We start from the raw sequence: 25,966 nt of genomic DNA, 5'->3' as shown, positions 1-25,966 counted from the left end.
CGACGCCAGCCTGAAGGAGTCAGTGTCGCCACGGGTGGGTGCACCGGTGCCGCTCCGCCCGTGCCGTGGAACGTGCCGTGATGACCACTGTGCACTGGCCTCTCTTTACCCGGTGGGCAGGCCGAGGCTCCCTGGCCTGGGTCCCCTGCCCGTGGAGAGAGCGCCCGCTGCCCAGGGCAGCTCCCAGCACAGTCTCCAGCACCTCTCCCAGCACAGCCTGGCCCGGCTCCCACCTGAGGCCTCGGACTCCACCTGGACCCACCCCATCCCCAGGCCAGCGCCTCAGCACGCGGCTGAAGCCCACCTCCCTCTCTCCCGATGGCTGCCCTGACGCCCCCAGCATCCTCTCTCCACTGGACAGCACTGGGGTCATAGATGCAAATGAGGGGGACATGAGACCCTGCTGGGCCCACTCAGCCTCCCCAGACCCCAGCTGGGAGCAAACCAAAGGTCCTGGCCGGGCTGTCCTCTCAGGGAGCCCCGGGCACCCGAGGCCCACACCCCCGAGCCTCGCGCTGCCCCAAAGCCCACTGCCCACCAGGGTCCAGACCCTACTGTGGCGACACGAGCCTCAAGGACAGTGAAGAGGCCCCCTCAGCCCCTCCCGTCTGGTTTCCCCAGACGCTTCGACCAGGAAGGGGAAGAGGTGGGGCCGCTGGGAGGAGGCCCTCAGGTGCTCAGAGCAAGGCGGCTCCTGGACTTCACGTCCACTCCCAGCGGCCACAGCTCGACGCTACTGCATCACACAGGCCAACGGAGGAGCCTCAGTCTGGGGGCCAGCTGTCCCCCGGCCACAGCTTCTTGCTCTGCCAGGGGGGTCACAGGAGGCCAGCACCAGCCTCGGGGAGATGCTGGGCAGCCCCGGGGATGGCACAGGCGCCCGCGAGCGTGCTCTCCTTTGAACTTCCTAATTAGGCGGCTGTCCCTCTGGGGGCCAACTGCCCACCTACCCACCCAGGAGGGGACAAGGTGCTGGCAGGGGTGGGACAGAGGCGCCTGACCCTTGCCGTAGGGGCCGGCCTCTGTAGCCAGCCTAAGAGAGGGCAGAGGCTGGCAGGGCGAGCAGCGCCCTGGGGGCTGAGGGGCTGCGATCCCACCCACCCTTCGTGGCCTCACCAAGAGCGGGGAGGGCGCCGTGCTGAAAGTGGGAACGAGCCCCACCAGCCCGGGCCACACCAGCAGGAGAGGGCAGAGGATGGGACGTGCCCGTGCGGCCGGCAGTGTGAGCTGGGCCTGGGGAGGCACGTGGACGGCCCTGTCCCCACCCCTGCCGGGCACCGGGTCACCCAGGCCAGGCCTGAGCTGGGCTTAGGATGCTGGCGGCAGGCTGGGAGGGAGGGCCGGGCTGCACAGGAAGGGGCACACGTGGGCGTGGCGTGCACAGTGGCCTGTGACAGCCAGCCTCCCCCCGAGCAGGAAGTGTCCGGTGAGCCCCCCAGGCCCAGGCCAGACCCACCCCCTCGAGGTCACGGGGGCTTGCCCAGAATGTGGGGGACCGACTGGCATCGCCTGCGGCACACGTCCTGAAGAAGGGACTCAAGCGGCCCAGCCGCTGCTGCCTCTGCCACCTCTCTGCTCGCGCCACACCCGCCAGGCTCCGCTCACCTCGGGACACCCCACGGGGCCCCCAGCCACACCAGCCGCTTACATCTTCCCACCTTCGGCCTCCGGGCTGCCTCGGGGCCACTTGCTTCTGATCTTTTTCACTAATTCTTCAGCAGCATCTCAAGGTGACTGTTGAGTTTTCAGTTTAGCGGATGACGCTTCGTCACCTCTAGAAATTCCACGCGTTTGTTTTTCAAATCCACTTGGTTATTTTCCAGCTCCCATCCGGCCTGTTGGCATTGCTCAGCTGTCCTGTTTGAGCGCGGCCAGCAAACGCTTTTTCTTTTTAGCATTTATTTGGCCGCGCCAGGTCTTGGTTGGGGCACACGGGATCTTCGTTGCTGTGTGCAGGGTCGTTAATTGCAGCATGAGGGACCTAGTTCTCAGACCAGGGATCGAACCCGGGCCCCCTGCATTGGGAGCGTGGCGTCTTAGCCACTGGACACCAGGGTAGCCCCAGCAAACACATTTCATACTCTGGTCCGAGCCTCCGATGGGCACCTGGACCTGGCAGCGTTCTGCCGGCTGTTGCTCCTGGTGCTGGGGTTCCCTTCGTGCTGGGTCTGGACTGTGGTCTGTTCACTGACTTCGGAAAACCACGAGGCGTAGACAGTTCCAGGACAAAGGGCATTGGCGTTTGTTTCCCCCAGGCACCTGGGGGCCCAAGTTAGGTAAACATGGCTTAAAAGGAAACCGGAAGCTCAGGATCTTTCTGGCTGAGCTCCACACGTGCTCGAGGCTGGCGTAAACCGTGACCTGGTTAGCGACCACCTGGTCTTCTCGGCGACCTGTGCACAAACTTACAGGTGCCAGGGCCTTCAGCGGCCGCCCCGCGGCCACCATGCTGAGTCCCAACGTGCCCAACCCGCGGGAGCCAAGAGGCACTCACGGCGCAGCGTCTCACACTCTCAAGTTTTGACCTAATTCCCTGAAACCCTGAGAGCTCCTCATTGCTGAGCAACTTGACACAATTTACCAAGCTCTGCTCACCTGTTTTCAGTGCGGAGCGGATGCAGAGCGCCTCCCTCGCCTCATTTCCAGGAAAGCGTGTGTCAACCACACGGATGCGAACGTGCTCCCCGCCCACAGGGGCCCTGGGGCGGCAGGCCACTCCCACTGCTCACACAGCCCTCACCCGCGCCCCCGCGCCTGGCTCTGCACCGTGGACGCCCCCCTCCTGCCCAGACTCTAAGTAACAAAGGAACAGCACCCGAAGAACAAGGGAGGACAAAACATTTAAGTTATTAAATCAAATATACAGTGATTCATTTAATATGTACATATTTACAAAAATGCACTTTCACGAGGAGGGGCGGCCGGGGCCAGCAGGTGGGCAGCGGCCTGGTGCCCACGGCAGACGTTGACAGTTGCGAGGGGAGAGTCTGTGTGAAGGCACTTGTCACAAGCTTCGATACTGCCACCGTCCCGGGGAGAACAGAGCAGTCAGGAAGGGCACTTCTGAAAGCACAGTTGAGAGATCTCTGGAGCGAGCGCTCTGGGCAGGAGCGAGCGAGGATGGCAGACTGGGGCGGATGGACTGGCGAGCTGGCGAGGGTCTGCCCACGAGCCTCAGGCCACGCCGACCGCCACGGGCCCCACCAATGACCTCAAGCCCCACTGCAACCGCAGGTCCCACCGACAGCCATGGGCCACGCCGAACATCACAGGTCCCACTGAGAGCCACGGGTCCCGCTGTCAGCCTCGGGTGGTCCCACCGACAGCCATGGGTCCCACTGGCTCTTTGGCCTGGAGCCACTGAGAACCCCAAGTGAGGAATAAAGGAAGATTCTGTAAACAGTGCACCACCTCTGGGAACAAACGCTCGACGATTTGGTGAGAACACAGACATCCTTGCTTTTTCCTGCCACACGGCGAGCGCGACACACAGAAACGTTACAAAAATAGCAACTACCCGAGAATACTGCGTTGCTTTCCGCCTGACAGTTACCCAATAATTTATACAAGCTTAAAGAAACATAGAAAATAAACATCTGCTTTTCGTTTTTGGTGGGTTTTTTTTTACACAAAATAAAGGAACTATGCACACGGCCTCGGCCTCCTGTGGTCCGGCGGGTGGCGTGGCACCCGGCGAGGGGCCCTGGGTCCCGGCCCAGCTGGCGGCCGCAGCCCTACTCCCGGACGGCACGGCACGTGGCGCCGAGGCTCCCAACGGCGCGGTTGTCCACCTTAGGGCCTGAGGCCCAGAGGGCCGGCCCCCCAGGCGAGCAGCCGGGGTCTTTGGTGAACTTGCGCGAGAGGAACTTCTCGGCCTCCGGAGCGTCGTCCTCGCCGCGGCCGGGCTCCTCGTCCTCCCTGCTGCCTGCCGGCCCGGGCAGCGCCTCACCCACCCTGCGCGGGGCTGGCGTGAAGTTCTTGCAGGGGAACAGCATGTCCTTGGGGCCACCCGGCCGCTCGATGGGGTTGCGGATGGGGTTGAGCGGGGCCCACTGGTTGTTGGCGCCCTCCTCCCGCGGCAGCCGGCTCCTCTCTCGCTCTTTCCTGCGCTTGCGGGTCCACCACACGCAGACAGCCACGCACACCAGACACAGCATGCTGAACACGCCGCACAGCACCGACACCAGCAGACCTGGGGCGGGGACGCCACGAGGGGACCGTCGGGCGAGGGTCCTCCGGCTCCCGGTGGTGGGGAGGGTCCCAGGATCGGGGCTGGGGAGGGGTGCGTGGGGGGCTGGGGGCCCTTCGCTGGCAGGTGCAGAGCAGTTGCAGCGCTTTGTGGATCGGAATGCACGGCCCCCCGGCAGGGCCAGGACAATTCGCAGCCCCTCCCCTCCAAGCCCCACGTGCCTGAAAGATCCCCACGGCCCGGGGCCGAGAGGCGGCCCCCCTTCTCCTTCTCACCCGTGGAGGAGCTGCCCACGACGACCGTCTCCACCTTGACCTCGGTGACAGCCAGCAGCAGCGAGCTGTTCCCCTGTCGGGTGATGGCCGCCACGATGGCTCGAGCTGCACTCTGGATCAGACTGCTGTCCGGCAGGTCGCGGCGTGCCGGGCTGAAGGACTGAGGCAGAGAACAGAGCTGAGGGGCAGCGCGCCCGCGTCCGGAGGCCTGGGACCCCCACCCCCAGTGGGACAGCGTGCCTGGCCCCGTGTGCAGCCCCAGGGCACACTGAGGTTCCCGTCCAGGCCACGGCTCTCGATCAGCGGCAAGGAGCGATGCGGGTGGCTGTGGTCCCATGAGCAGGGCCGTCCTGGAGCAGAGCGCGGGGCTTGGGAACCTGCGGCCCCAAGGCTTCCTGGAGGGAGGCTCATCAAAGGGCGGGGGGTCGCCCCACGCCGGGCAGTTCACGGGGAGGCGGGTGAGGCCTGGTCTGGATCCCCTGCACCTGGGGCTGGGACGGCTGTCCCTGCGGGTAGGCTCCCAGCCCCAGGCAGCCATGCCTAGAGTCCAGAGGGTGCCACAAACCCAGCACTCCCCCGAGCCCTGCCGGCACCGTGCGGCCCTGCTGCCCCCACACCGGCACCCAGCCAGCACCCCGAGAAGCTGCCCTGCCCCTACCCCCTTGTCTCTCCCCGCACGCCCCCAACCACAGCCTCCCCAGACCCTGCGGTGCCCGTTTACATTGGGCCCCCGAGCAGGGCCCCAAGGACACCCACTGAGCCGAGGGCCCGGGCAGGTGGCCAGGCCCTGACCACACACCCCAAGGCGGCCTGACACCACGGGCACCCCTGCTGCCACAGACACCAGAAGACACAGCACAGGTGAGGCAGGGAGCCGGGGGCAGCCGGGGCGAAAGAAAAAGGAGGCTCCGCCCACAGTCCCGCCCACCCCGTCCGGTCGGGCAGGCCCTGGCCTCAGCGCCGCACCCAGGCCACAACCGACCCCCACGGTCTCGAGTCAGGGTCCCACCTGAGGGCTCCCCGTCTGGAGGCCCCGGGCCTAGGAGCTTCCTCACGCTCCCTGCCCTGCTCTCAGGGGATCCTCCAGCTACACCCCGTCGCTGTCCACCCTGGCCCCCGGCCACTCTCCTTCCCTCTCTGGGCGCTGCCTCTGTACCCCGACTCCTGCTGTCACCCGGTGCCTCCCACAGTTCTGGGGACCCCTGCCCAGAGTCCCAGCTGTACGCGCGGGCCCCACGGAGCTGCACACGCGCCCTGCCTGGCCCCTCCTCCTCCCCTCACCGGGCTGACGGTGCCTCTCCTGCAGGCCCGCCCCGGCTCCGCCGGCCTCCAGCAAGGGCATGGGGAGTGGCCACAGCCCTTCGCCGCGCAACCGTGCCGGAGCGGACTCCCGGGTCTGTGGTCACCCCGTGTCCCCAGGTACCTGGGAGCCAGCCTGGCCTGGGCCCTCTGCCCCAGTCCCCGCCAGGCACACGTGCAGAGGAGGGCCCTGGAGAGGGGAGCGCTGAACAAGGGTGCCCACCCCGCCTGCCAGTACCCACCATAGCCACCTCCACCGCGCTGGCCTCTGAGGACGGCCGGTCACAGAGCAGCACGAGCAGGCGGTCCCGGGCCACCGCCCGCGTGGCTGGTAGAGCGCGGATCCCCGAGCAGACGGCGCCCACGGTGGTGCCCTGAGCAAAGACGGGCTGCACGTGAGCACGGCCCAGGGACCGAGAATCTGAGGGTGTTCACCCCCGGCTGGCACCTTGGGCAGGTGGTGGGACACGCCTTACAGGCTGTCTGAGGTAGCAGAGCAGGGATGCGGGGGGAGTGGGGGGGGCACTGGCTCCCACAGTGGTCCTGTGCCCCCTCACCCACGACACAGACCACCACCATGGTCAGGGCTGGGTGGGGTCTCACCCGGTGCTCAGGCCACAGAGACGTAAGGACGGGGATGCGGCCCGAGTGAGAAGTGCCCGTGGAGCTGTGGGCTGCCCCAGCCTCCCTGGAAGGCCACCTTCAGCCCAGGTCCCTGGGACAACTGGAGGAACAGGCACCTCGGCCCAGGCTGGCCACTCCTGGCCACTCCCCTGGGACCAACACTTCACCTCATCTGGGCGCGCTCGGCCAGGCTCCGCAGCCTCCCTGACCCCACAGGCGCCAGGCCGCCAGCAGGGGTCTCGGGCCATCTCGGTGGCCACTGGAGGAAGGATGCGGCGCCGGGGCTCTGCAGACCTTCGCGGTGCGCGGTGGACGGCGCCACTCACCTGGGGCACCTGGTCGCGGTTGAAGTGCAGGGTGAGGCGGGCGCAGTTGTTGTCCAGGTGGCCGGAGCGCGGCCGGCAAGGGGTGCTGGGCAGCAAGGGCTCCTCCGCGCCACACTCCCCCCAGGCCATGCAGGGCGGCTGCAGACACTGGCCCGGGGCCTTCTCCTGGCACCGCTGCCCAGGTGGGCACTGGGTGCTCAGGGCGTCAGGCCGGCCAGCCAGCAGGCAGGGCTTCCGGCCGCACCACACCTGGGCACACGCAGATGGGACCCGCAAACACACCAGCACCACGCAGGGGAGGGGGAAAGACACGGTCCGGTCAGTGAGTCCCAGGGCAGGGCGGGGGGGGCGGGGCAGGGGGCAGTGGGCGGGGGCCCACCCGGGGGACCCCCAGCGCTCCCAGGTTGAACGTGGCGCCAGAAGGACCCCACCAGAGCAGGGCAGGGCAGGGCAGGCCCAGGCCTTCCGGAGCCCGGCTCACCCGCCCCCTCCCCCAGCACCCTCCCAGGGTGAGCAACAGGGCCACGGATGCATGACGGGGACGGCCGGGCACTGGACCCCCAGCAGGGCAGTGCGGGGAGGCTCTGGGGCAGGAGCCCCCTGTACCTTGCTGCAAGCCCGGCGGCCGTCCAGGCAGCGGCAGCTGTTACAGTCCTCCACCCAGGAGCCCCCATGAGGGAAGGGCACTCCCTGGGACCAGCAGGACCTCCCGAACACAGTCACTGCGGGGAGGAGAGGTGGGGGCAGCCGTGACGGCCGGGTCTCACCCTGCCCCCCAGGCGCGGCCCTCGCCCACGGCGTCCCCCCACCTACCCTCCTGGCACCGCGGGCCGGCCCGGCCGGGAGGGCAGCTGCAGCGGTAGCCGTTGATCTCGTCCACACACGTGGCCCCGTAGGCGCAGGGCGAGGACTGACACTCGTCAACGTCTGCGGGGAAAGCGGCGGCTCGTCGGGCAGCACGGGAGGCCCTGGCAAGTGGGAGGGGCAGCCCCCGGCCAGCTGGGGCCTCGGGCTGCCCTCGGGGCCCTCTGGGCTGGGCCTGGCGCCGTCACTGTCACCAGCCCGAGGCTTAAGCACCACCCCCATCTGCCTCTGGGACGGGTGGAGGGGGCGGCCTCTGGGTACTAAGACCTCAACCCAAACTAGGGTCTGCCCCTTGCCGGGTGGCGGGGGACAGACAAAGGAAACTGCGGCTCAGGGTGAGGTGGGAGCAGCTCCGAAGGCTGGGGTCCCACAGCACTGCCCGCCCGGTGCCCCCCGGCCCCTCACTGATGCGGCAGTCAGGGCCCGCGAAACCCGGCGCACACTCGCAGCGGAACCAGTTGACGCCGTCCACGCACACACCGCCGTTGTAGCTGCAGGGGAGAGGGCGGGTGTCAGGGGGCCCGGGACAGGCCGAGCTCCCCAGCCAGCCCGCCTCAGGGGCTGCCACTCACCAAGGCAGGGGATTGCAGTCGTTGGTATCTGTGTTTGCGGAAAAAAGAGGACAGTAGGCACGGCATCCACCCGCCTGGCACCCCAGGCATGCAGGGCGGGAGGATACCGAGCTCCCCAGCCAGCCCACCGTGACCAGGCTGGAGGCTGGAGGCTGGGGGCCAGGGCCGCTCTGGGAGGAGAGCCCGTCCTGGAGGGGACTGGCCTAGGAGGGTGGGGTGCGCGAGCAGGACGCCCAGGCCACAGGGCGAGTGGCTGGCGGGAGACAGACAGAGGGCAGAACACAGGGGAGGGGGCTGGGCTGCGGGGCTCGGGGGGTGCTGGAGGTGGCACGGCAGATCTTGGGGTTCAACTGGACTTTGGTGGCCAAGTGCAAGGGGCAGGTCTGTGAGGCAGGCTCGAGAGGGAACAGGACCCGGAAGCTGTGGGAGAGAGAAGTGGGTCCTACCCACGCCCACGGGCTCACTGTGTGTGCAGGTGCGGCCCTCCCAGCCGTCCCGGCAGATGCAGGAGAAGGAGTCCCCGCTGCCCACACAGGTGCCCCCGTTCCCGCAGGGGTTGGGCAGGCAGCTGCTGCTCTTAGCTGCAAGGGCGGAGGAGGAGAGGAAGGAGGCGGGGGGCTTTCACCCGGGCTGGGCAGACCGGGGGCTCCACCCCACGCCTCCACCCCAGACAGCGAGGGGCAGGCAGGGCCAGCGTGCCCTCGGGGCGCCTCACCGACCGTGCAGGTGCTGCCCTTCCAGCCCGGGGGGCAGGCGCAGCGGAAGGTATCGCCGCTGTCGTAGCACGTGCCACCGTTGCTGCAGGTGTAGGCGTCACACTGGAACTCACCTGCGGGCACACGGCCGCTCAGGGGGCGCCCGGAGCAGCGGGCGGCATCCCGGTAGGCAGCCCCAGCGCAGCAGGGGCGCGCGGGCACTCACGTGAGTGGCAGGTCTTGCCCTTCCAGCCATCGTCACACGCGCAGTAGAAGTCGTTGACCAGGTCGTAGCAACGGCCGCGGCTGTGGCAGGGATCGGGAAGGCAGTCGTTGGGATCTGGGGGTGAGGACGCCGGTCAGCGGGGGGTCACCGGCGCTCAGGGAGGGCTGCCCGGGGGAGGAGGCGCCGGAGCTGGGCCAGGGAGAGACAGAGGGCGTGGGGAGGGCAAGCGTGTGCCCCTCCGCCACACACGCACGCACGCACGCACGCACGCACGCCCCCCCCGCTCCGGTCACCAACTCGCCACGTGGAGCCGGTGACCACCTGGGGCCGCTGAGGTGCCCGGTGACAGGCCACGTGGGGCCCGAGGGAGGGGCAGCACGGCCCACTCACTGGTGTCGCAGAGCTCGCCCTCCCAGCCGCTGGGGCAGAAGCAGCGGAAGGTGTCCACCTCGTCGATGCAGGTGCCCCCGTTGCGGCACGGCTGGCCGAGGCAGTCGTCGATGTCTGCAGGAGGCGGGCGTAAGCCAGGTCCCCAGGCCTCCCGGCCCCTCCTGGCCCCTCCCAGCCCCCGGTCCACAGCCACTCACTCTCGTGGCAGTAGGTGCCTGTGAAGCCGCTGTCGCAGACACAGGAGAAGTTGCCCCCAGGCTGGCTGATGCAGTGTCCGTGGGGGCCACACACGCCGGCGGGGGCCACGCGGGCCACCCTGGTCCCCACCTCGAACCCGCAGCCATCGACCACTGCCACAGAGATGGGAGGGGTCAGCCCCACCTCTGCAGACCCCACCTACCTCTCACCTCACCCCACTCCACCCCCTCAGGCCCCGCCCACACTGCACCCACCTCTGCAGGCCCCCCCAGGGCACGGCTCCCGGGGCTCGGAGCAGTTCTTGCCGCCCACATCTTCGGGGCACGCACAGTAGTAGTCGCCCTCCAGGTTATAGCAGCGGGCCCCGTTCTGGCAGGGGCTCGGCTGGCAGAAGTCAACGTCCACCTGGGGGGCGGGGCACCCATGAGAGCCCAGGCCCTACTGTTGGCGCTGGACAATGAGCCAGGCCTCGCTGGCGTCCGTACAAGGAACCCCAAGGTCCAGGCCCCACCGGGACTAGACAGCCAGGCCTCTGCAGCCACAGCCTGGAGGGCCGCCCAACCCAGCCTGGCCAGGCCCCTCCCACCACCCTCGCCTCCAGGGCAGCCCTCTTCCGCTGCATCTGGCCTTCGCCCCTCCTACTGGCAGGAAGGCCAGCTATCGGCCCCCCTCCCCAGCCACCAGGGCCACCCTGAGCCCCGTCCGTGGGTCCTTCCCAGAAGCGTCACCGCCAGGCTCCACGGCGCTGGACAGGACCTCTATCCTGGGCCCCAGGAAGCCTGCTGGCCAGGAGACCCGCCCCTTGCACCCCTGCAGCCCCACTAGTCTCCCCTGCAACGGCCAGGGCAGGTCAGAGGGCGGTGGGTGCGCGAGCCTCTCCTCAGACCCGCGTGCGGCACCCCCACCCCACCCTAGGGCCCCTCTTTCAGGGGCCCAGGTGCTCCAGCCACTGTGGGAATCAGACAGACAGGGCTTGGGGCAGCCGGCTGACCTGCCAGGGCTCCCGCCCACCCCACCAGGAGGGGCTCATCATGACAGGCAGTGACCCTGCGACCCTGCTCTGCCCCTGCCCAGAAAGGCAGCCGGACCCTCTGCAGGGCCGACAACCACCGTGGCCCGTCTTGGCCACTCGGACGGGCCACCCGGGCAGCGGTTGGAGGAGGGGGGAGGCAGGCAGCACACGCAGGCCTCACCTCGCAGAGCGGCCCCGAGAAGCCCTGGGGGCAGTGGCAGCGGAAGCCGTCGACCAGGTCCTCGCAGAGGCCGGCGTGGCAGGGGCTGCTAGCACATTCGTCCAGCTGGCGCTCACAGTGCCGGCCCCCGAAGCCCCGTGGGCACGCGCACTGGTAGCCGTTCACCAGGTCCTGGGGGGAGTGGGGGGGTGAACCTCCCGCAGCCACCCCCGCGGGCGGCTCCCCCGACACGCCCCCCACGTGCGCGCACGGCACGGACCGGCCCTCACCTTGCAGGTGCCGCCGTGCTGACACTGGCCCCCACAGTCGTTGACGTCTGCGGGCAGAGGCGCGGTTACGGCTGGGACTCCCTCTCCCCCAGCCCCGCCCACCTGCGCCCGCCCACCCGTACTGACTGATATGACAGTTGGTGCCCTTCCAGCCCGGGATGCAATCACAGTAATAGCCACCAATCAGGTTTTTGCAAGAAAAAGCATTAAGGCACGGCTTCCCTTCACACTCATTGGCGTCTGTGAACGAGACAAGGGCAGCGATGGGGCCCAGGCCCCACCTGCCCCGGCACCCGCAGCAGCAGCGCATGCCCAGCGCACAGCCCATGCACACACGCGCCCCGCGGGCCCCTTACCCAGCTGGCAGGTGGCTCCCCCCCACTGCTCGGGACAGATGCACTCGAAGCCGTCCACCTGGTCTACGCAGGTGCCCCCTGCCGCACACGGGTTGGAGGTGCACTCGTCGATGTCTGCAGAGGATCAGAGGGAGAGGTGTGGGGTGGGAAGGAGGGACACGGGCCTGGCTCTTCCTGTCACCCCTCCCCTGACCACTGCCACCCACGTGGACGCGGCCACTCCACCCGTACCCTCCAGACCCCTCAGACGCCAGGCTGAGTGCCCCAGAGGCACTGGAGTGGGCACTCACCAAGCGCACAGGTGGGCCCGCTCCAGCCGGAGGGGCAGTGGCACTCGAAGCCTGAGGGCACCTCGTGGCAAGAGCCCCCGTTGGCACACGGGTTCGAGGCGCAGGCGTGCTCGGCTGTGTTGAGAACCACGGGAAGTGGGTGTGGCGGCCCAGGCCCCCTCCTTCCTCCCCAAGCCCCCAAGGCCCCGAGGTGGGAGCGGGGGCATGCCTGCCGCACAACAGGCCAGAGAGGTGGGCCCGGCCGGCTCCCGGCCCCGACGTACCCCGCTCGCAGTTCTTGCCCGAGTAGCCGTCGGGGCAGGCACAGCGGTACTGGTCAGGCTCCGCGTTGATGCATGTGCCCCCATTGGTACAGGGGTGGTGGCTGCCGCAGTAGTTCAGGTCTGGGGGCGGGGGTGCGCGCTCAGGGAGCAGACCGAGCCCCTCGCTCCCTCCCTCCCCGAGGCGCCTACCTGGGGCCTCGCCACCCGCCCCTCGCCCACCAGGCGCACCTTTGTTGCAGAGCAGGCCGCCCCAGTTGGTCTCGCAGCTGCACTGCCAGGGCTCCACACAGCTGCCGTGCACGCAGCCCGGGTACGGGACGCACTCGTCGCAGAATCTCCCCTGCCAGCCATAGCTGCACCTGGGGAAAGCCGAGGGCCGCGAGGCCACGTGTGTAACAGCGGACCCCGCGAGCTCTGGCCGCTCCCAGGGTGGCCTGGGGACACGGGCGCAGAGTCACATGGGCCGCCCAGGGCCGGCAGCCTCAGCCTTTGAACTGGAACGGGCCCCGGGCCAGGCGGGGGTTACGGTCCCGCCGGCCAGCCCGCACCGTCACGGCACTCCCGGCCGCTGGCCTCGCACGGTTGGCCGCAGCTGTCCAGTCACTCCTCCCGGAGCTATTTTGGGACTCACCCCAAGCAGGGCCCCGAGAGCAAGCGCCAGGAAAGGAAGGCGCTGCCGGGACCCCAGGAATGAGAGGGCCAGGTGCTGCCAGGCCTGGGCAGGCCAGCGGGGCATCAGGAAAGGACTCCTGGCCTGGCCCCAGCCGGTAACCTTGGGCGCAGCACGTGACCTCACCTGGGACTCAAGGGCAGTAACTTCTCTCTCCACAAGGCCCAACCACGGGCGCATCTCACAGATGGGGACACTGAGGCCCACAGGCCGCCCCAGTCCAGCCCTGAGAGAAGCCAGGTTCAGGGCAGCTCTTGGGCTAGAGACACCCGCTCCCGGCAAATGGCCTCGAAAGGCCTCCTGGCTCCAAGGCCACGACCCCGAGGCCGGGCCCTGCCTGAGCTGTGGGCCAACGTCCTCTGTGGGAAGTCCTTCAGGAGGAGGGGCAGAAAGACGCCCAGGCCGTCAGCGAGGGCCCGGAGCTCAGCCAGCCAGGGGCACTGGTCTCGGGGGAGAGAGACCAGCACCCTGTGCTGGACGCCCCAGGGCCCGGCGGGCTGCCCTTCAGGCCCTGGACGTGACCCCCAGGGGACCCTCCCTAGAACTTCGTCCTGCAGGATGGAGTGACGTCCGTGCCATCACCCACCACGTGGATTTATTTTTGGAAAAGGAAAGAGCCACGGCCCTTCCCGGGCCGCCCCCGTGGCCCACGGCACCCAGCAGGGACGCTGGCCAGCTCAGCCAGTGCAGGACAGGGAAACCAAGGCCGGTGAGAAGGGGCTCCTCCAGCCCCCCCGTACCCGGGGGCGGGGCGCGCGGTGTGTGTGCCCGCCTGGGCCACACGCCCCCACCCACCACCCTCCCTCCGGGGGACCCCTGCCAGGGAGCACGAGGGTCCCTCAGGCGTGCTCTCGGCCCTGGGTGGGGCAGCCCTCTCCACGCCCCCCCTACCCCAGCTTTCCTGGCCCCAAAAGCCCAGGGAGGAGACGGCAGGAAGGCACGGCCATCTCCGCAGCATCCGGTGGGGGTTTGTCCTGCGCTGAAACCTGAGCCCTGAGCCACGGGCGGCAGCTGGGCCTCACCCACAGGCCAGGGAGAGAGGCGGCTAGGGCTCACCTAAAGCCTCTGTCCCAAGCGTCCCGCGCCGCACCCCCGCCCCCTCCGCGCCTTCCTGCACAGCCCACACTGCAGTGGAGGGCGGGCCTCTCCCACCCTCCTCCCACCCGGCTGCTCCGTCACCGGCCACCCAGAGCCGCTAGCACGGCCCTGCCCCTTGTGCTCACGACCCAGGTGGGGACCCGTCTGCCCCGAGTCCCAGGGCTCATGCCCACCACACGGGTCACAGGGCAGGGCTTCAGGGGAGGGCCCTGCCCAGGGCAGAGAGCAGTGCTGCACTCAGTCCCCCACCCAGGATCTGGTTCCTGGAGGTACCTGTCCCTCAAGACATGAGCCCACCCTGGGCCAGGCCCCCAGGTGCCCTCTCACCGGCACTGTGCTCCCCACGCCACTTGGAGATCCACTCAGCTTGTCTGAAACCTGGCAGAGTGAGTGGCCGGGTGGGTGCAGCCCTATCCCCCTGCCTATCCCTGGGCAGCCTGCCCGCCTCCCTGCCCTGGGACTGGCGGGTCTGCTCCACATGCCACTTCCCAGGCCAAAGCCACCACAGGACGAGCAGAGGGTCACCCTCCCGTCCCGGCCCCGGATCCCAAACACTGCCCTCCCTGTCCAAACTCAACGGGGGAGTTACTAAATTTCTCTGCTTAGCGCCCTTATCTGAAAAACACACCTGGGAGCAAACCCGCCCTCCAGAAGGGGTCCTGGGATGAGTGAGACCCAAGGCTGAGGCACAGGCCTCACTCACTGCACCTGCTCATCTCTCTGCCAACGTGCGGGCCCCTCCCAGGGGCTCGCCCCTGAGCACGCACCTGGTCCCCCAGGCCCAGCTCCCGGGCCATCCTCACGCACCCCCCGCGCCCGCCCTTGCTCACACACCCTAGAGAGCCCCGCTCTAAGCCGTCCTGGCTCCGAAGCCTGGCCCCGCCCCTCCGGCTGTCCCAACCCCCGCTTCTCTGCTCACTACCTGGCAGGACTACTCCTCCCTTCCCACAGCCACCAGACCCTGCCCGAGCCGGCAACTCTACGTTCCCCCAGTCGAGGTCTCCGACGGCCTCCACTGTCTGCATGAGGCTGCGGGGACCCCTCGCTCTCTGGTTCCCTCTGACCCCGGCCAACCCTGGGTCACTGCCCGGTGGCCTCTGCCAGCTCATCGTACACTGTCACCAGCAGGAGACTGGGACCGGCTCCTGGACCTCTTCTCCTCTCCAGCTGCCCCCGGCGGCTGTCAGCACCGGCCGTGTGCCTCAGGGGCCCATCCGTGTCTCGGGCCAGGCCTCTCCCCACAAACCCAGGGCAGGGCGGGGCGGGGCACCTGCTGCTCTCACCCCTGCCTGCGGCGCCTGAGCCCATCCCCGTGTCCAGTGGCACAGGGTATAGAAGGCTTGGGGTCCTCCCCGATCCCCCCCGCTTCCACTCCAGGACGTCTGCAGGACCTGCCCACCCTTCCACCTCCCACTGGACTGTCACCATCACACACCCCCTCCCCAGCCTGGCCCCACCCACACAGCAGCTGCTCTGGTCCTTCCATCCCACCTCGCTCAGCTCCAAGCCCTGCAGCAGCACCCCCTTCTTTTCTAGGTCCCCCCCACACTCACCACCCTCCCTGTCCTCCACCCACAAGCACAAGCCGCTGTGCTCTCCGCACCTCCTGTGCTGCAGACACCTGCCCTCGGGCGGCTCTCTGCCTCCCGGCCTCTGCCCCTTGTGTAAGACCATCCCAGCCCAGTTACGTGCAACGGCCCTGGCCGCCCCCTCCCCAGGCCCCCGCCCCCGTCCTCGTGGGGCTATCGCTGTCGGGCACGCCCAGGCTCGGCGGCCACGGGCGTCCCTGTGCCGATTACAAGCTGCGTGGGAGCAGGGCCCGCGTCCCCACTCATGCGGCCCCAACACCCAGCCCCCAGCACCGTGTCCGCGGCAGGTGCTCAGACAGACCCCGCTGAGGGAGCAGGTGTGCCTGGGGAGCAGAGACGGGGCAGGCGCCCGGCACCCACTCACCTGCACTCCCCAGGCACGGAGCATCCCCCGTGGAGCAGGTTACATCCTTGCTTACACACGGCTGCAGAGAGATCAGAGAGGCGCCGCTGCTGCCAGCCGTGCACGGGCCCCCACAGCCCTGAGGCAGGCACGGGGCGGGGGTGGGGGGCCTCCAGGTGGCACCCCGCACAGCCCTCCGCGGGGCCCCTCCGCGGGGCCCTGCACAGCCCGCTCACCCTCCTTGCACTCCTTGCCCATCCAGCCGTCCATGCAGGCCTTGTTGCCGTACTGGTCGCAGGTGTAGTGGCCGAAGAAGTCGTTGCGGGGCCGGCAGAACTTGTTGCAGGTGGCGCTGTAGTAGTTCTCGTCGCAGCGCACACGGATCTTCAGCTCCAGGTGTGCCACGTGGCCGCTGAAATGCAGGCTCTTCCAGCGGTCCTCCGGGTTGATCATGCCCGCGTGCGACACCCGCTCGATCAGCAGTTCCTCTTGGGGGGGGCGGCAGAGTGAGCCGGCTCAGCCGCCACATCCCCCTCGGAGGCGCACAGCCCGCCAAACCACGCGGCCAGCGGCCCAGGCCACAGAGCCGGGACAGCAGGGCCACCGCAGGAAGCGCGGGGCTAGAGGGGCCTCCTGCCCCGCTAACGCAGGCGGGGCCGGCAGGGCTGGGTGTGGGTGACCCCGCCTGTGCCCCGCAGCCCGCGGCCTGCTCCCACCGGCACCGCCACCGGGCACCACGCCCACCCCTCGCCAGTGGACGTCTCTGGTCACCCTCCCGCCCCTGCCGGGACCCCTTCTCTCTAAGGGCTTTCCCGGCAGCAGCCGCACCACTCACTACTGCCCATCTGAGAACAAGCCTCCCTCGGCCCCGAGCACGCATGGATCCAGCGACCCGATGGCTGGGCCTCCCTTCAAACCAAGCTGCCGCGTGGGCGCAAACGCCCTGAGCTGGCAACAGGCACAGGGCTCGTGGTACGTCTCCCTACACGCTCGTACCAGTTTGGGGAAGTCTGCAGTAAGAGGCTAAGGATCCCGTGCGCCCCCCCACCCCCGAGCTACAGGAAAGGCCAGGCCCCTCCCTGAAGCGTCTCTCCCCGGGCCGACCCATCCCCGCCCTCCTCCGGGGAACACTCCTGCCCTGCCAGCCCCGCTGACCGCCGCTTCCAGCGGCTCCTCTGCGTCCCCACAGCGTCGTCACCCGTGGGACCCAGGGGCTCGGTCTGCCTCGGCAGCCAACTGCCCGCGTGACACTGCCCCCAAACGCGGCATGTCCAAACTGGGCTCCGGCCCGTCCGCACGACAGCTTCTCGGCCCTGCGGCTGCTCAGGCCACCCCTGCCCGCTCTCACCACGTCCAACCCACCAGCAAGCCCCGTGCCTTGGCCTTCAGAGCGACCGGAGCCCCTCTCACCCCGCAGGCTGCTCCTGGTCCCAGCACCCCCAACCGCCACCTGCGTTCACACAATCGCCTCCTCACCCATCTCCACGCCGGCCCTGCAACCCGCCCTCCAGCAGCAGCCTGAGCGACCCCGCTCCAGGAGAAAGCCAGCCCACGAAGCCTCCGCGACCTGACCCCGGCCTTGCTGACCTAATCGCTGCCTCCACCCCTGCCGTGAGGGCCCCATGCTCTTCTCCAGATGCACCGGGCTCACTCCTGCCTCAGGGCCTTGGCATTTACTGCTCCTGCCGCACACGCAAATGCTCTTCCCCGTTTGTCCACGGAAAACCTCTCTGCCCCACCACCACAGGGCCCCGCAGACGCCATGCAAGGTCGGCCAGCCACCAGGTGAGCCTGCGGGGGAGGGCCACCAAGCCCCAAGTTCCAGGGCAGATGGGCAGAGAGGGGCTCAGAAAGCCAAAGAGAGCTCTCAGCAGCAAACCACTCCGCTGTGCCACTGACCCAGCCTCAAAAGAACAGGCTCGGGTCTGGGCATCAGCAGGCTACGGGAGCGCTGGGGAGGCCCAGGTGCGGCCCTCGGCCCTCAGTGAGGACACACGCCCATCAGAACAACACAGAGGAAGCTGAGACTGGGGAGGAGGGCAGTGCACGCGCAGCTCAGCAAATCACAAGTGTGGCAGAGCTTCCTGGCAGCCAGGGCAAAAAGGGAAACAGCACAAAGATCCTCAGGGTAGAGGCAGCTTTCATGCCACGTGGGCCTGTGTCCCCAGCAGGCAAAGGACCAGGAACCTGGCTACGTGCATCTCCGTGAACGAGGGGGTCAGCCTCCCAGTGCCCTGAGGGAGGCCCTGCAGGCAGCAGTCCACCCAGCCGGGGCTAACTCACCATCCGGGGTGGTGTCGTTGTCCCAGTCCCAGGCCTCCACGATGAGGGTGAAGGAGCGCTGCAGACACAAGGAGGGGCCCGTCAGGTACCCGAAGCCCTGCCCCAGCCCAACCCTCCCACCACCACCACCACCCCCACCACCACCACGCCTCGGCCACACCCCCACTTTATCCCTCAGCTCTGAGGAGGGGTCTCCTCAGCAGAGCCCGAGATGACCCCCTGGAGGAGGACTGCCCCTCCGGGTCACGAAGGCTCAGGGGGTGTGAGCTCGTGGCTCCCGCAGCTTCGTGGCCCACCGGCGAGCCTGACCGGCTTGGGTCAGGACGGAGAGAAGGGAGAGTGACCCAGACAGAGCAGCGGGCAGAAGGTGGGCACAGCTGGAGCAGCTGCAGACAGGGGGGCCAGGTGCCCGGGGACCAGAGGGGGTCGAGCGGGAGGCCCCTCGGCAGCTCACAGGGGCCCAACCCCCCGTGGGGAACAGGAGGGCCCACCCCCAGCCTGCCCGGAGGGACGATGCCCCGTCACCAGGCCACGGGACGGCAGGGGCAGGCTGGTGCCACCCGCCCCCCCGCCCCGGGACACAGTGAACGTCTGCCCCACTAGCCTGCTTCACCCAAGACCCGGAAAGCGGCCCCTGCTGCACAGATAGGGAAACTGAGGCCCAGGGACTGCCCAAGGCAGCCTCAGCCTATGCTCTCTCCCGCTCCCTGCCCCCGAGACCATCCAGCCCTCGGGCACCAGGCAAACGATGGGCTGACGTCACTAAGCAGCCCCAGGACACCACCGCCCCGGCCGTGAAGACAGCCAGTCGCTCCCGGCACAAACTCGCGCCTCGCCTGACCCCTCCCTGCCCAGCCCTTCCCCGGCCGGCCGGGACGCTCCGTGGCTCCCCGCTCCACGCTGCTCGGCCCCCTCTCGGGCCAGCCACAAAGGCGCCGACTACCACCCCCCGGCCCTCGCCCCACCTGGGCCGGGGGCTCACAGGACGGGGCCACGTCTGGGACACGGGCTGGCCGGCTTCCTGCCCGAGGGCTACTGCCCTGGGGAGGCCAGACGCCTCCCCACCCTCGGCACCCCCAGCTCCCAGCCCCCGCAGGCCGGGTTCTTCGCCCCTGCAGCTGCCTGCTGGTACCCCACCCCACTCAGCCCTGGCTCTGTCGTCCCCGCATCCCGGCCCCAGGCAGCTCCCCGTGGGCTGCCTGCCACATCCAATCACACCCACAGCCCCTGGACACCCAAGCGTGGTCCTCCCTCGGAGACCCTCCTCTTGTCCCCTACCCCATGCCTCCAGCTGCCCTTCTTCTTCCCGCCCCTCCCACGACACGGCCTCAGGGCCCAGGGCACACGTGCCCACCCTCAACTTCGCTCAGCTCACCTACGCCGCTGCCCCTGCCCTGAGCCCAGCCCCCCAGCAGCTGTCTCCCAGACACCCCTGGACGACCCGCAGGAGTTCATGCTCACAGCCGCCGCCCTAGGACCCACACCCACCCAAGAAGCATGAGCGGGAAGCGGGGAACCACCCTCCATCCTTCTAGAAGCCCGCCCCTCACCCCCATGGAACTGTCCCCAGGCTCTCAATCCCACCTCTTGAGTCTCCCTGAAACCCATTCCCTCACTCCTGCCACCGCCCTCTGCCAGGCCATCAGGATCTGTGCCCAGGCTGCCCATCTCCACCAGAAGGGCTCCCGGCAGACACTGGGGCCTCCACACCCCCGTTCACAGGAGCCCCAGTGATCCCCAGGGCTCTGTCCACATGTCCCGCACTGCTCAGCCCTCTTGGGGCTCCCCGTGGCGTGCGCCCTCCTCACAGGTACCCAGCACGCCCACCCTGCCCCTGGGCCTTTGCACACACGGCTCCATCCCCCTGCCTGGAATGCTCCCGGCAGACGGGTGAGTCAGCGGGGCACGGAGCTGCTGTTCTAAAAGGGGGTCAGGGCAGGCCGCGGAGAGGGTGCCTCTGGGCTTGAGGCTGCAGAGTACGGGAAGAAGCCGTGTGGCAGGGCCTCGGGCTGGAAGAGCAGGGATGTGGGAACAGGGGTCCCAGAGTCAGACGGCGGGGCTGCCAGCCCCGGCGCCAGTCTTGGTGCTAACGCTCTGGAGCAAAGTGGGGGGCTGCCAGGTGGGTCTGAATGAGGCCAGAGACCAACGGGGCTTCAGCAGTCGTGCTGGCCACCTGACAGAACGGGCTATACAGGACACAGGAGGAAGCAAGGAGCTGACACGGGCTGCGCCCAAGAGGGCGGGACCATGGCGGTCAAGGCCCCCAGTAGGGCAGGTGGAGGAACGCCCCAGGCCGGGCTGCCCATCCCACAGGGCGCTCACCCCTTGGGGCAGCCGGAGCCCACCTCCCCACACCTGGGCTTCGGGGAGTAGGGAGCGCCTCCTGGCTCCCAGGAAACCCCACGCCAGCCACTCAGGTAGGATTACCGCCACCTTTGCCAGAGCCCAGGGCTCCGGTTACCTGCTCCCGCGGGGACATGTGCTGCCCGCCCACCCGCAAGGGCCCCACCGCCCGCCAGCTGGGTTCCCTACACCTGGACGGCAGGAAGTCATCCAGAGAGAACCTGAGCCACTGGGTGAGGCGGCACCTCCTCTCCTCCTCCCGACTGGCCTCTAGGACTCAGTTTCCCTTCTGCAAATGGCAACCTTTCATTCCACTGCTGCTGCCTTGTGGGCCATGGGCCCGGCAGGGCTTTGTCAACCCCAGGTCTCTACAGAACAGGAAAAAGGCAACAGGCCTGGACGGGAGGCCTCGGAGGGCACACTGTCATCCCAGGGACCGGGCTGGGGGGGTGGGTGCCTGGGCAGGGTTGATGACAGCTAGGGGCCGGGGGCGGGTTCCTTAGGAAGCAGGCAGGGGAACACCCCTGGCCAGGCACAGTTGGGCCACCAGCCTGCCCAACCTCGAGAGGCCCACCCAGCCGGCTGGCATTAGTCCCTGAAGACCCAGCCACACCTCTTCCAGGAAGCCCGCCCTGACCTACCCACACCAGAATCCCAGCCCGACCACGGCCTTCTTCCTGACCCACCCCCAAGGCCAGGTCCAAACCCTTTGTCTGACCCCCCAGAAAGGATGATGGGGCAGCCGCCCTCAGACATGGAAATGGCACAGGGCAGACGTGGGGCCGGATGTGCCACACCCCACGGCCCAGGACACCCCAGGCCAAGAAGGCCTAGCACAGACCCTGGACCTGCTGCCCTGGCTCCTCTCCCACAGCACCCTGCATCAGCGCCCGGCCCCCCACGAAGCAGAGCTTCACGCCGGCGCCAGGAGCTCTAAGCACAGATACGTTTCCTGAAACCCGAGCTTCAGAAAGAGCCAAGCCTCTGCCTCCATTGTCACCCGACAGGGAGGGGAGGGGGCCGCCTCCCCTCAAGGCGCTGGGCCCCGGCACCCCCGCAGGAGGAGCGGACCGCAGGCCTCCCCAAAGGGAAGCCAGACACCCACACTCCGCACCAGGGACCAGACAGGGCCTTGCCTGGGCGTGCCCCTCCCACCCCACTGCGGGCCGGCAGCCCACGGTCTCACGACACCTCATCACACGCACGTCGCGGGGCTGCAAAGCCCACAGTCAGGTCGACCCTGGTCACACCAGGCTCACGGTAGCCGGGGGATGAGGACCCCAGTGTACCTGGGGTCTGGGGGGACGTGGACCCTGGCTCAGGCCTGAGGATTAGAGATGCCTGTCTCTACCAGGAAACCCCTCACTGGCCCAGCCTACCCTCAGCCAGACACTACCCCTGAGAGGCTCCCTGAAAGCCACCAGCCCTCCAAGGAGCCGCTGCCCACACCCTCCAGCAAGCTCCTCGTTGCCACGCCGCAGCCTCGCTCCCCAACCCACCTCTCAGGCCCAGGGACAAAACCCCCGCCCGTATCCAAGCGCTCCACTGGCCGGTGCAGCCCTCCCGGTGTCCCCACTTTGCCCGAGAGCCCCGCCCTGCTGCCCCAGTATCAAAGCCTCGACCAAGACCCCTGAAGTACAGGGCAGGTGACGGCACGCAGCAGGTCACCTGGGCAGGACCCCAAGGCCCCAGTGGGAAGGTATGGAGAGGAAGGGGGCAGAGGAGGCCCCGGGAGCAGTGTGGGGAAGGGGCCAGGGTCCACGTTAGCCCCACCCCAGTCCCCAGCTCCTTGGGGGTCGGGAGCACACAGAGGGCAGTGTCACACACCACCCAGGGCAGCTTAGGCGCTCCCAGGCGCAGACCTTGGCCTGGCCCACCTTGGGATGGGGGCTCGCGCCGCTGACAAGCCCCATTGGCAGTCGGACGTGGGGGGGCTGGGCAGACCTCCCCCTTGGGTGTGCATGCCCCCGACTGGCCCAAGTCCCTTGCCCACTCCTGAGCACATCACAGACCCCGCAAGGGACTCTGGCCTTCTGATGGGCAGCCGGCGAGGAAGCGGGGAGACTAGGCCAGCTGGAAGGCCAGGCTGGGCACTGAGCCCTGCAGCCCTGTCCCCCGCCCACACGCCCACACAGCTGCACCACGCGGCCAGGTCCCAGGACCTGCTCTGGCCCACGATCTCAGGTTGGCTACACCGTCAGCAACGGGATCAGGCCCAGGCCCACCTCGGTTCCCCTCACGACTCCAGCTTGGCCTTCACGAGCAGCCATCTGTGCCACCCCCTCGAACCCACAGGGCGCGCTCCAGGAGAGGGGCCCTCGACCTGCGGGCCAGCTCCAGGGGTCCCCGCTACCAGAGCGCAAACAAGTAGGCAGGTGCGGCCTCTAGCTAGGCAGCAGGCCCCCTCACTCAGGACCCCCGATGCCACACTGCACCTCCATCGGCCAGCCCCACCCAGCCCCTCCAACACCCCCAGTGGCCACCTACCACACCCAGAGAACTCACGCGTGTGCACGTGCACACACACGTGACCAAAAGTGGCCTCCGCCCTACTAGCTACAGGCCAGGCGCTGGGGCCGACACGGCATCACCCACCTCCTGCGGGGACCAGCGGGACACATACAGACATCCATGGGGCCGGATGAGGAGAGAAGAGGCAGGCCTCACACCCAGGCTGACCCCACCTCCCTCACCTCCAAGACCCTGGACACGCCCCTCTCCAGAAAGCTAAGCCCGACACCAACCTGAAACCACAGGCGGTGGACGGCGCAGGACCCGGGCCCACGCGGCCAGGTCAGGGCGCCCCAGCCAGGCCTGGGGCAGCGGCGCACGGGGGCGCTCCCCCTCCAGGGGCCTGGGTCGGGTGCAGGAGGGCGGCTCCCCACACCCGTGCACCTGCAGCCGCCTTCAAGGCCCCGCTCACACCCCTACTCCAGGGTCCTGAACGGGCGCCCTCCCACCTGAAGCCCCGAGGCAAGGCCCGGCCCCCTCCTCGGTCCCCAGGGCACCAAACACAGTCCTCGCTTTCTCCGGCCAGGGTCAAGGGCCCTAGTGGGCACACTGGGTTCCAAACTCGCCCCAGCTCAACTCACCCCAGCTCACGGGACGGAGCTGGGCTTGCAGCAGCAGAGGCAGTGTGGCCCCAGGGCTGCTACCGGCCGAGCGGAAATACCAGGGCGCTGGCATCGCCGCGCCGGCTGCAGGCCTGGCAGCCAGACCACACCACTGGCAGGGAGAAGAGGACAAGTGCAGCCCCCCAAGCACATGGCTGCCCCCCAGCCTCACCCCCGACCGGAGGGTGGGCCACCTGCTCATTCCGAGAGGACCCAGCTGGGGGCAGGAGGAAGGGAGGGGAGCTGGCCCAGGACCCGGTGCCTAGTCTGCAGGCTCCTGCCTGGGGAGACCAGGGCCTGCCCCGTCCCGTTCCACCCCTGGCCGGCCAGCGGGGCCAAGCGCCTGAGGGACACGCGTTGGCCCGCCACATTCCTCCAGGCCTCCCTGCCCCCACGGCCACTGCTGCCAACTCGAGCCGAAAACACATCCTCAGGTAGCGATTTCGAACCGTGCTGGCTCCGGCCCAAGCGCAGATGACAGGTTGCGGGCCCTGCTCAGACCTGCCTGCCGCGCCGCTGCGGGGGCGAGGGGGCTGGGCTCATCCCGGCGCCCGGGGCCTCCCAGGCCGCCCCTGCCGTTTCCACCCCAGGGACACATTCCCCGCCTGAGGCCCCAGGATCAAGGGAGACCCCAGAGGCCAGCCAGGTATGTGGGGGTAGGGCTGTGGCCCCAGGGGCGTGTAGCCAGGGGTCAGGAAGGGGGTAAATAAGACGGGGGCCCGGCCCAGGCAGAGAAGCTGCCAGCACAGCGCTCAGAGCCGGGCGGGGGAGGAGGGCGTCGGGCCCAACTTCAACCAGCCCGGCCTCGACCCCCCGGCTCTTCCGGGACCAAGACATCAGGCGGACACACTCCTGTTGGCTCCCGCTGGCTGGTCCAGCCAAAGGTCCTTAGTCAGAAGGACAGCCTCTCAGTCGGAGCCTGGCATCTTGCTACAGCCAGACCCACCCCAGCTGCGGGTACCTGCTCCTGCACACCGAGGCCCCGCTTTACAGGGTCCTCTCTCATCCCTGCCCCCACCCAGTTCCATGCAAGCAGCACAAAGACCTGGGAGGGCCACATCAGGCAGCAGGAAGCCTCCACCTGCGCGACCACAGCTCCCTGCAGCCCACGGTGATGAACCACATCCCTACCAGCATTCTCAGGCCCAAGGCTCCTGCCTGCCAGGCCAGCCCCAAGCCCGCTCCCACAAAAGAATAAAACCTAAAACCCAAGACTGCAAAGTGTAAGAAACCTGACAAAGAATCACTGCACCAGGGCCCACTGAACCTTCCCCCCGGATCTGGGCCAGGAGCAAAGGCTGCCACCAGCACACGTGCCCTAGGTCTGCCCGGGCCCAGGTCTCCCGGTGCCCGCCGGAGCTGCCACCCCCCACCCCCGCCCCCGGGCATCCAGGAAACTGCAGGGCGGGCGCAGGCTGGCCAAGGGCCCAGGCTGCTCCGCCGGGGCCTGCCCCAGACCAGCCCCAGCACGCGCGGCGCACATGCCTCCCCGGCCTGCCCAGGCCCGAGGCGCCTGGCCGCGCCTCCCCACCCAGACAGACACGCGCAGGGCGACGCAGGCACACGCCGCCGGCGGCCGTGCACGCGGGCCGAGGCCACCCCGCCCGGCCGCGACCCCCGCGCGCCCACGTGGCCGGGCGCGGACCCGGCCCCACGGAGCAGGCGCCCGGGGTCCGCACACCGCGCGGCGCCCCCTGCCGGCCCCACCCGCAGGGTCCGGGCGCGCGAGGCTCGCACTTACGGCCGGGGCCGCAGGTGCGGGGAGGCCGAGGGGCCGAGGGGCTGCGGGCAGGGCGGGGCCGGGAGCCGGGCGCCGAGGGAGGGGAGGGCTGGGGGAGGGGGGTGGGGGCGCACATACCGGCCAGGCGAACTGGAAGGGGATGACGACGAGACCCGGGTCCTGGTCGCCTCCGGCCCGGGCCCGGGCCCGCGCCCGGTCCCCCGCGGCGCCCACCGGCGGCAGGTAGAAGGAGTTGCCGCCCAGCACGGGCGTGGCGCCGTGGCCGTAGCTGCAGGGCCCCGTGGGCGTCACCTTGGCCTGGTACTCCTTGAGGCACACGCGCACGTACGTGTCGCACTCGTCGTGGCCGCAGCCCCCCGAGCGCGTCGTCCGGCCGTCGCCGTCACAGCAGGCGCCGCTCAGCAGCTCCCCGTTCACGTTCCGCAGCGCGCTCAGCTGCAGCTCGAAATAGCCCATGGGCCGCGCCGCCTAAAAATAAGGCAGAGAGAGAGCGCAGGGAAGCGCGGGCCGGGGTCGCGAGCCGGGGCGCCCCGCCCCCACCCGCCGCGCAGCCTCGAGGGCTTCCGAACCGCGGCGCCCGCAAGCGGTGCCGCCGACCCCGAGAGACGGCCCGGTGCGCCCCGTCCGCGCCCCCGCTCACCTGCACGCAGAGCGCCAACAGCAGCAGCAGCTGCCGGGGCAGGCGCCCCCGGCCCCGCGCCCGCATCGCCTCCTCGACCCCGCCCGCCGGCCCGCCGCCGCCGCCGCCCCTGCGCGC

General features: G+C 69.0%; 1 protein-coding gene across 2 annotated transcripts; it reads right to left on the bottom strand.

Annotated features, from left to right (window-relative positions):
* Positions 1-2,840: 2,840 nt before the first annotated feature.
* On the bottom strand, positions 2,841-25,966 carry JAG2 (jagged canonical Notch ligand 2). Of its 2 annotated transcripts, XM_060146496.1 has the most exons (26): positions 25,850-25,966; positions 25,327-25,677; positions 18,013-18,070; positions 15,966-16,217; positions 15,751-15,811; positions 12,258-12,388; positions 12,030-12,149; positions 11,767-11,880; positions 11,477-11,590; positions 11,247-11,360; positions 11,121-11,167; positions 10,852-11,022; positions 9,913-10,063; positions 9,658-9,810; positions 9,461-9,574; positions 9,071-9,184; positions 8,865-8,978; positions 8,614-8,730; positions 8,150-8,177; positions 7,983-8,068; positions 7,527-7,640; positions 7,320-7,435; positions 6,714-6,962; positions 6,006-6,137; positions 4,465-4,624; positions 2,841-4,192 (listed from the first exon to the last, which is right to left on the bottom strand). In XM_060146496.1, exons 1-26 carry the CDS (start codon positions 25,913-25,915, stop codon positions 3,735-3,737), a joined length of 3,705 nt encoding a protein of 1,234 aa, XP_060002479.1. In that variant the 5' UTR covers positions 25,916-25,966; the 3' UTR covers positions 2,841-3,734. The 2 variants fall into 2 exon arrangements, with proteins under 2 accessions (XP_060002479.1, XP_060002547.1); XM_060146564.1 differs by lacking the exon at positions 11,247-11,360.

Source organism: Lagenorhynchus albirostris, chromosome 1 (assembly GCF_949774975.1).
Source record: "Lagenorhynchus albirostris chromosome 1, mLagAlb1.1, whole genome shotgun sequence".
Taxonomy (NCBI): domain Eukaryota; kingdom Metazoa; phylum Chordata; class Mammalia; order Artiodactyla; family Delphinidae; genus Lagenorhynchus; species Lagenorhynchus albirostris.
This window is presented reverse-complemented; position numbering and strand designations above follow the sequence as displayed.

Bases quoted from the DNA above. Each gene is read 5' to 3' on its own strand.
- JAG2 (XM_060146496.1), bottom strand. From the start codon at position 25,915: ATGCGGGCGCGGGGCCGGGGGCGCCTGCCCCGGCAGCTGCTGCTGCTG. The intron at 9,811-9,912 runs GTGGGTGCAGTG...TCTCTGTGGCAG, and splicing joins CCCTGGGGGGGCCTGCAGAG to TGGTCGATGGCTGCGGGTTC. The intron at 8,731-8,864 runs GTGAGGCGCCCC...CCGCCCTTGCAG, and splicing joins GGGCAGCACCTGCACGGTCG to CTAAGAGCAGCAGCTGCCTG.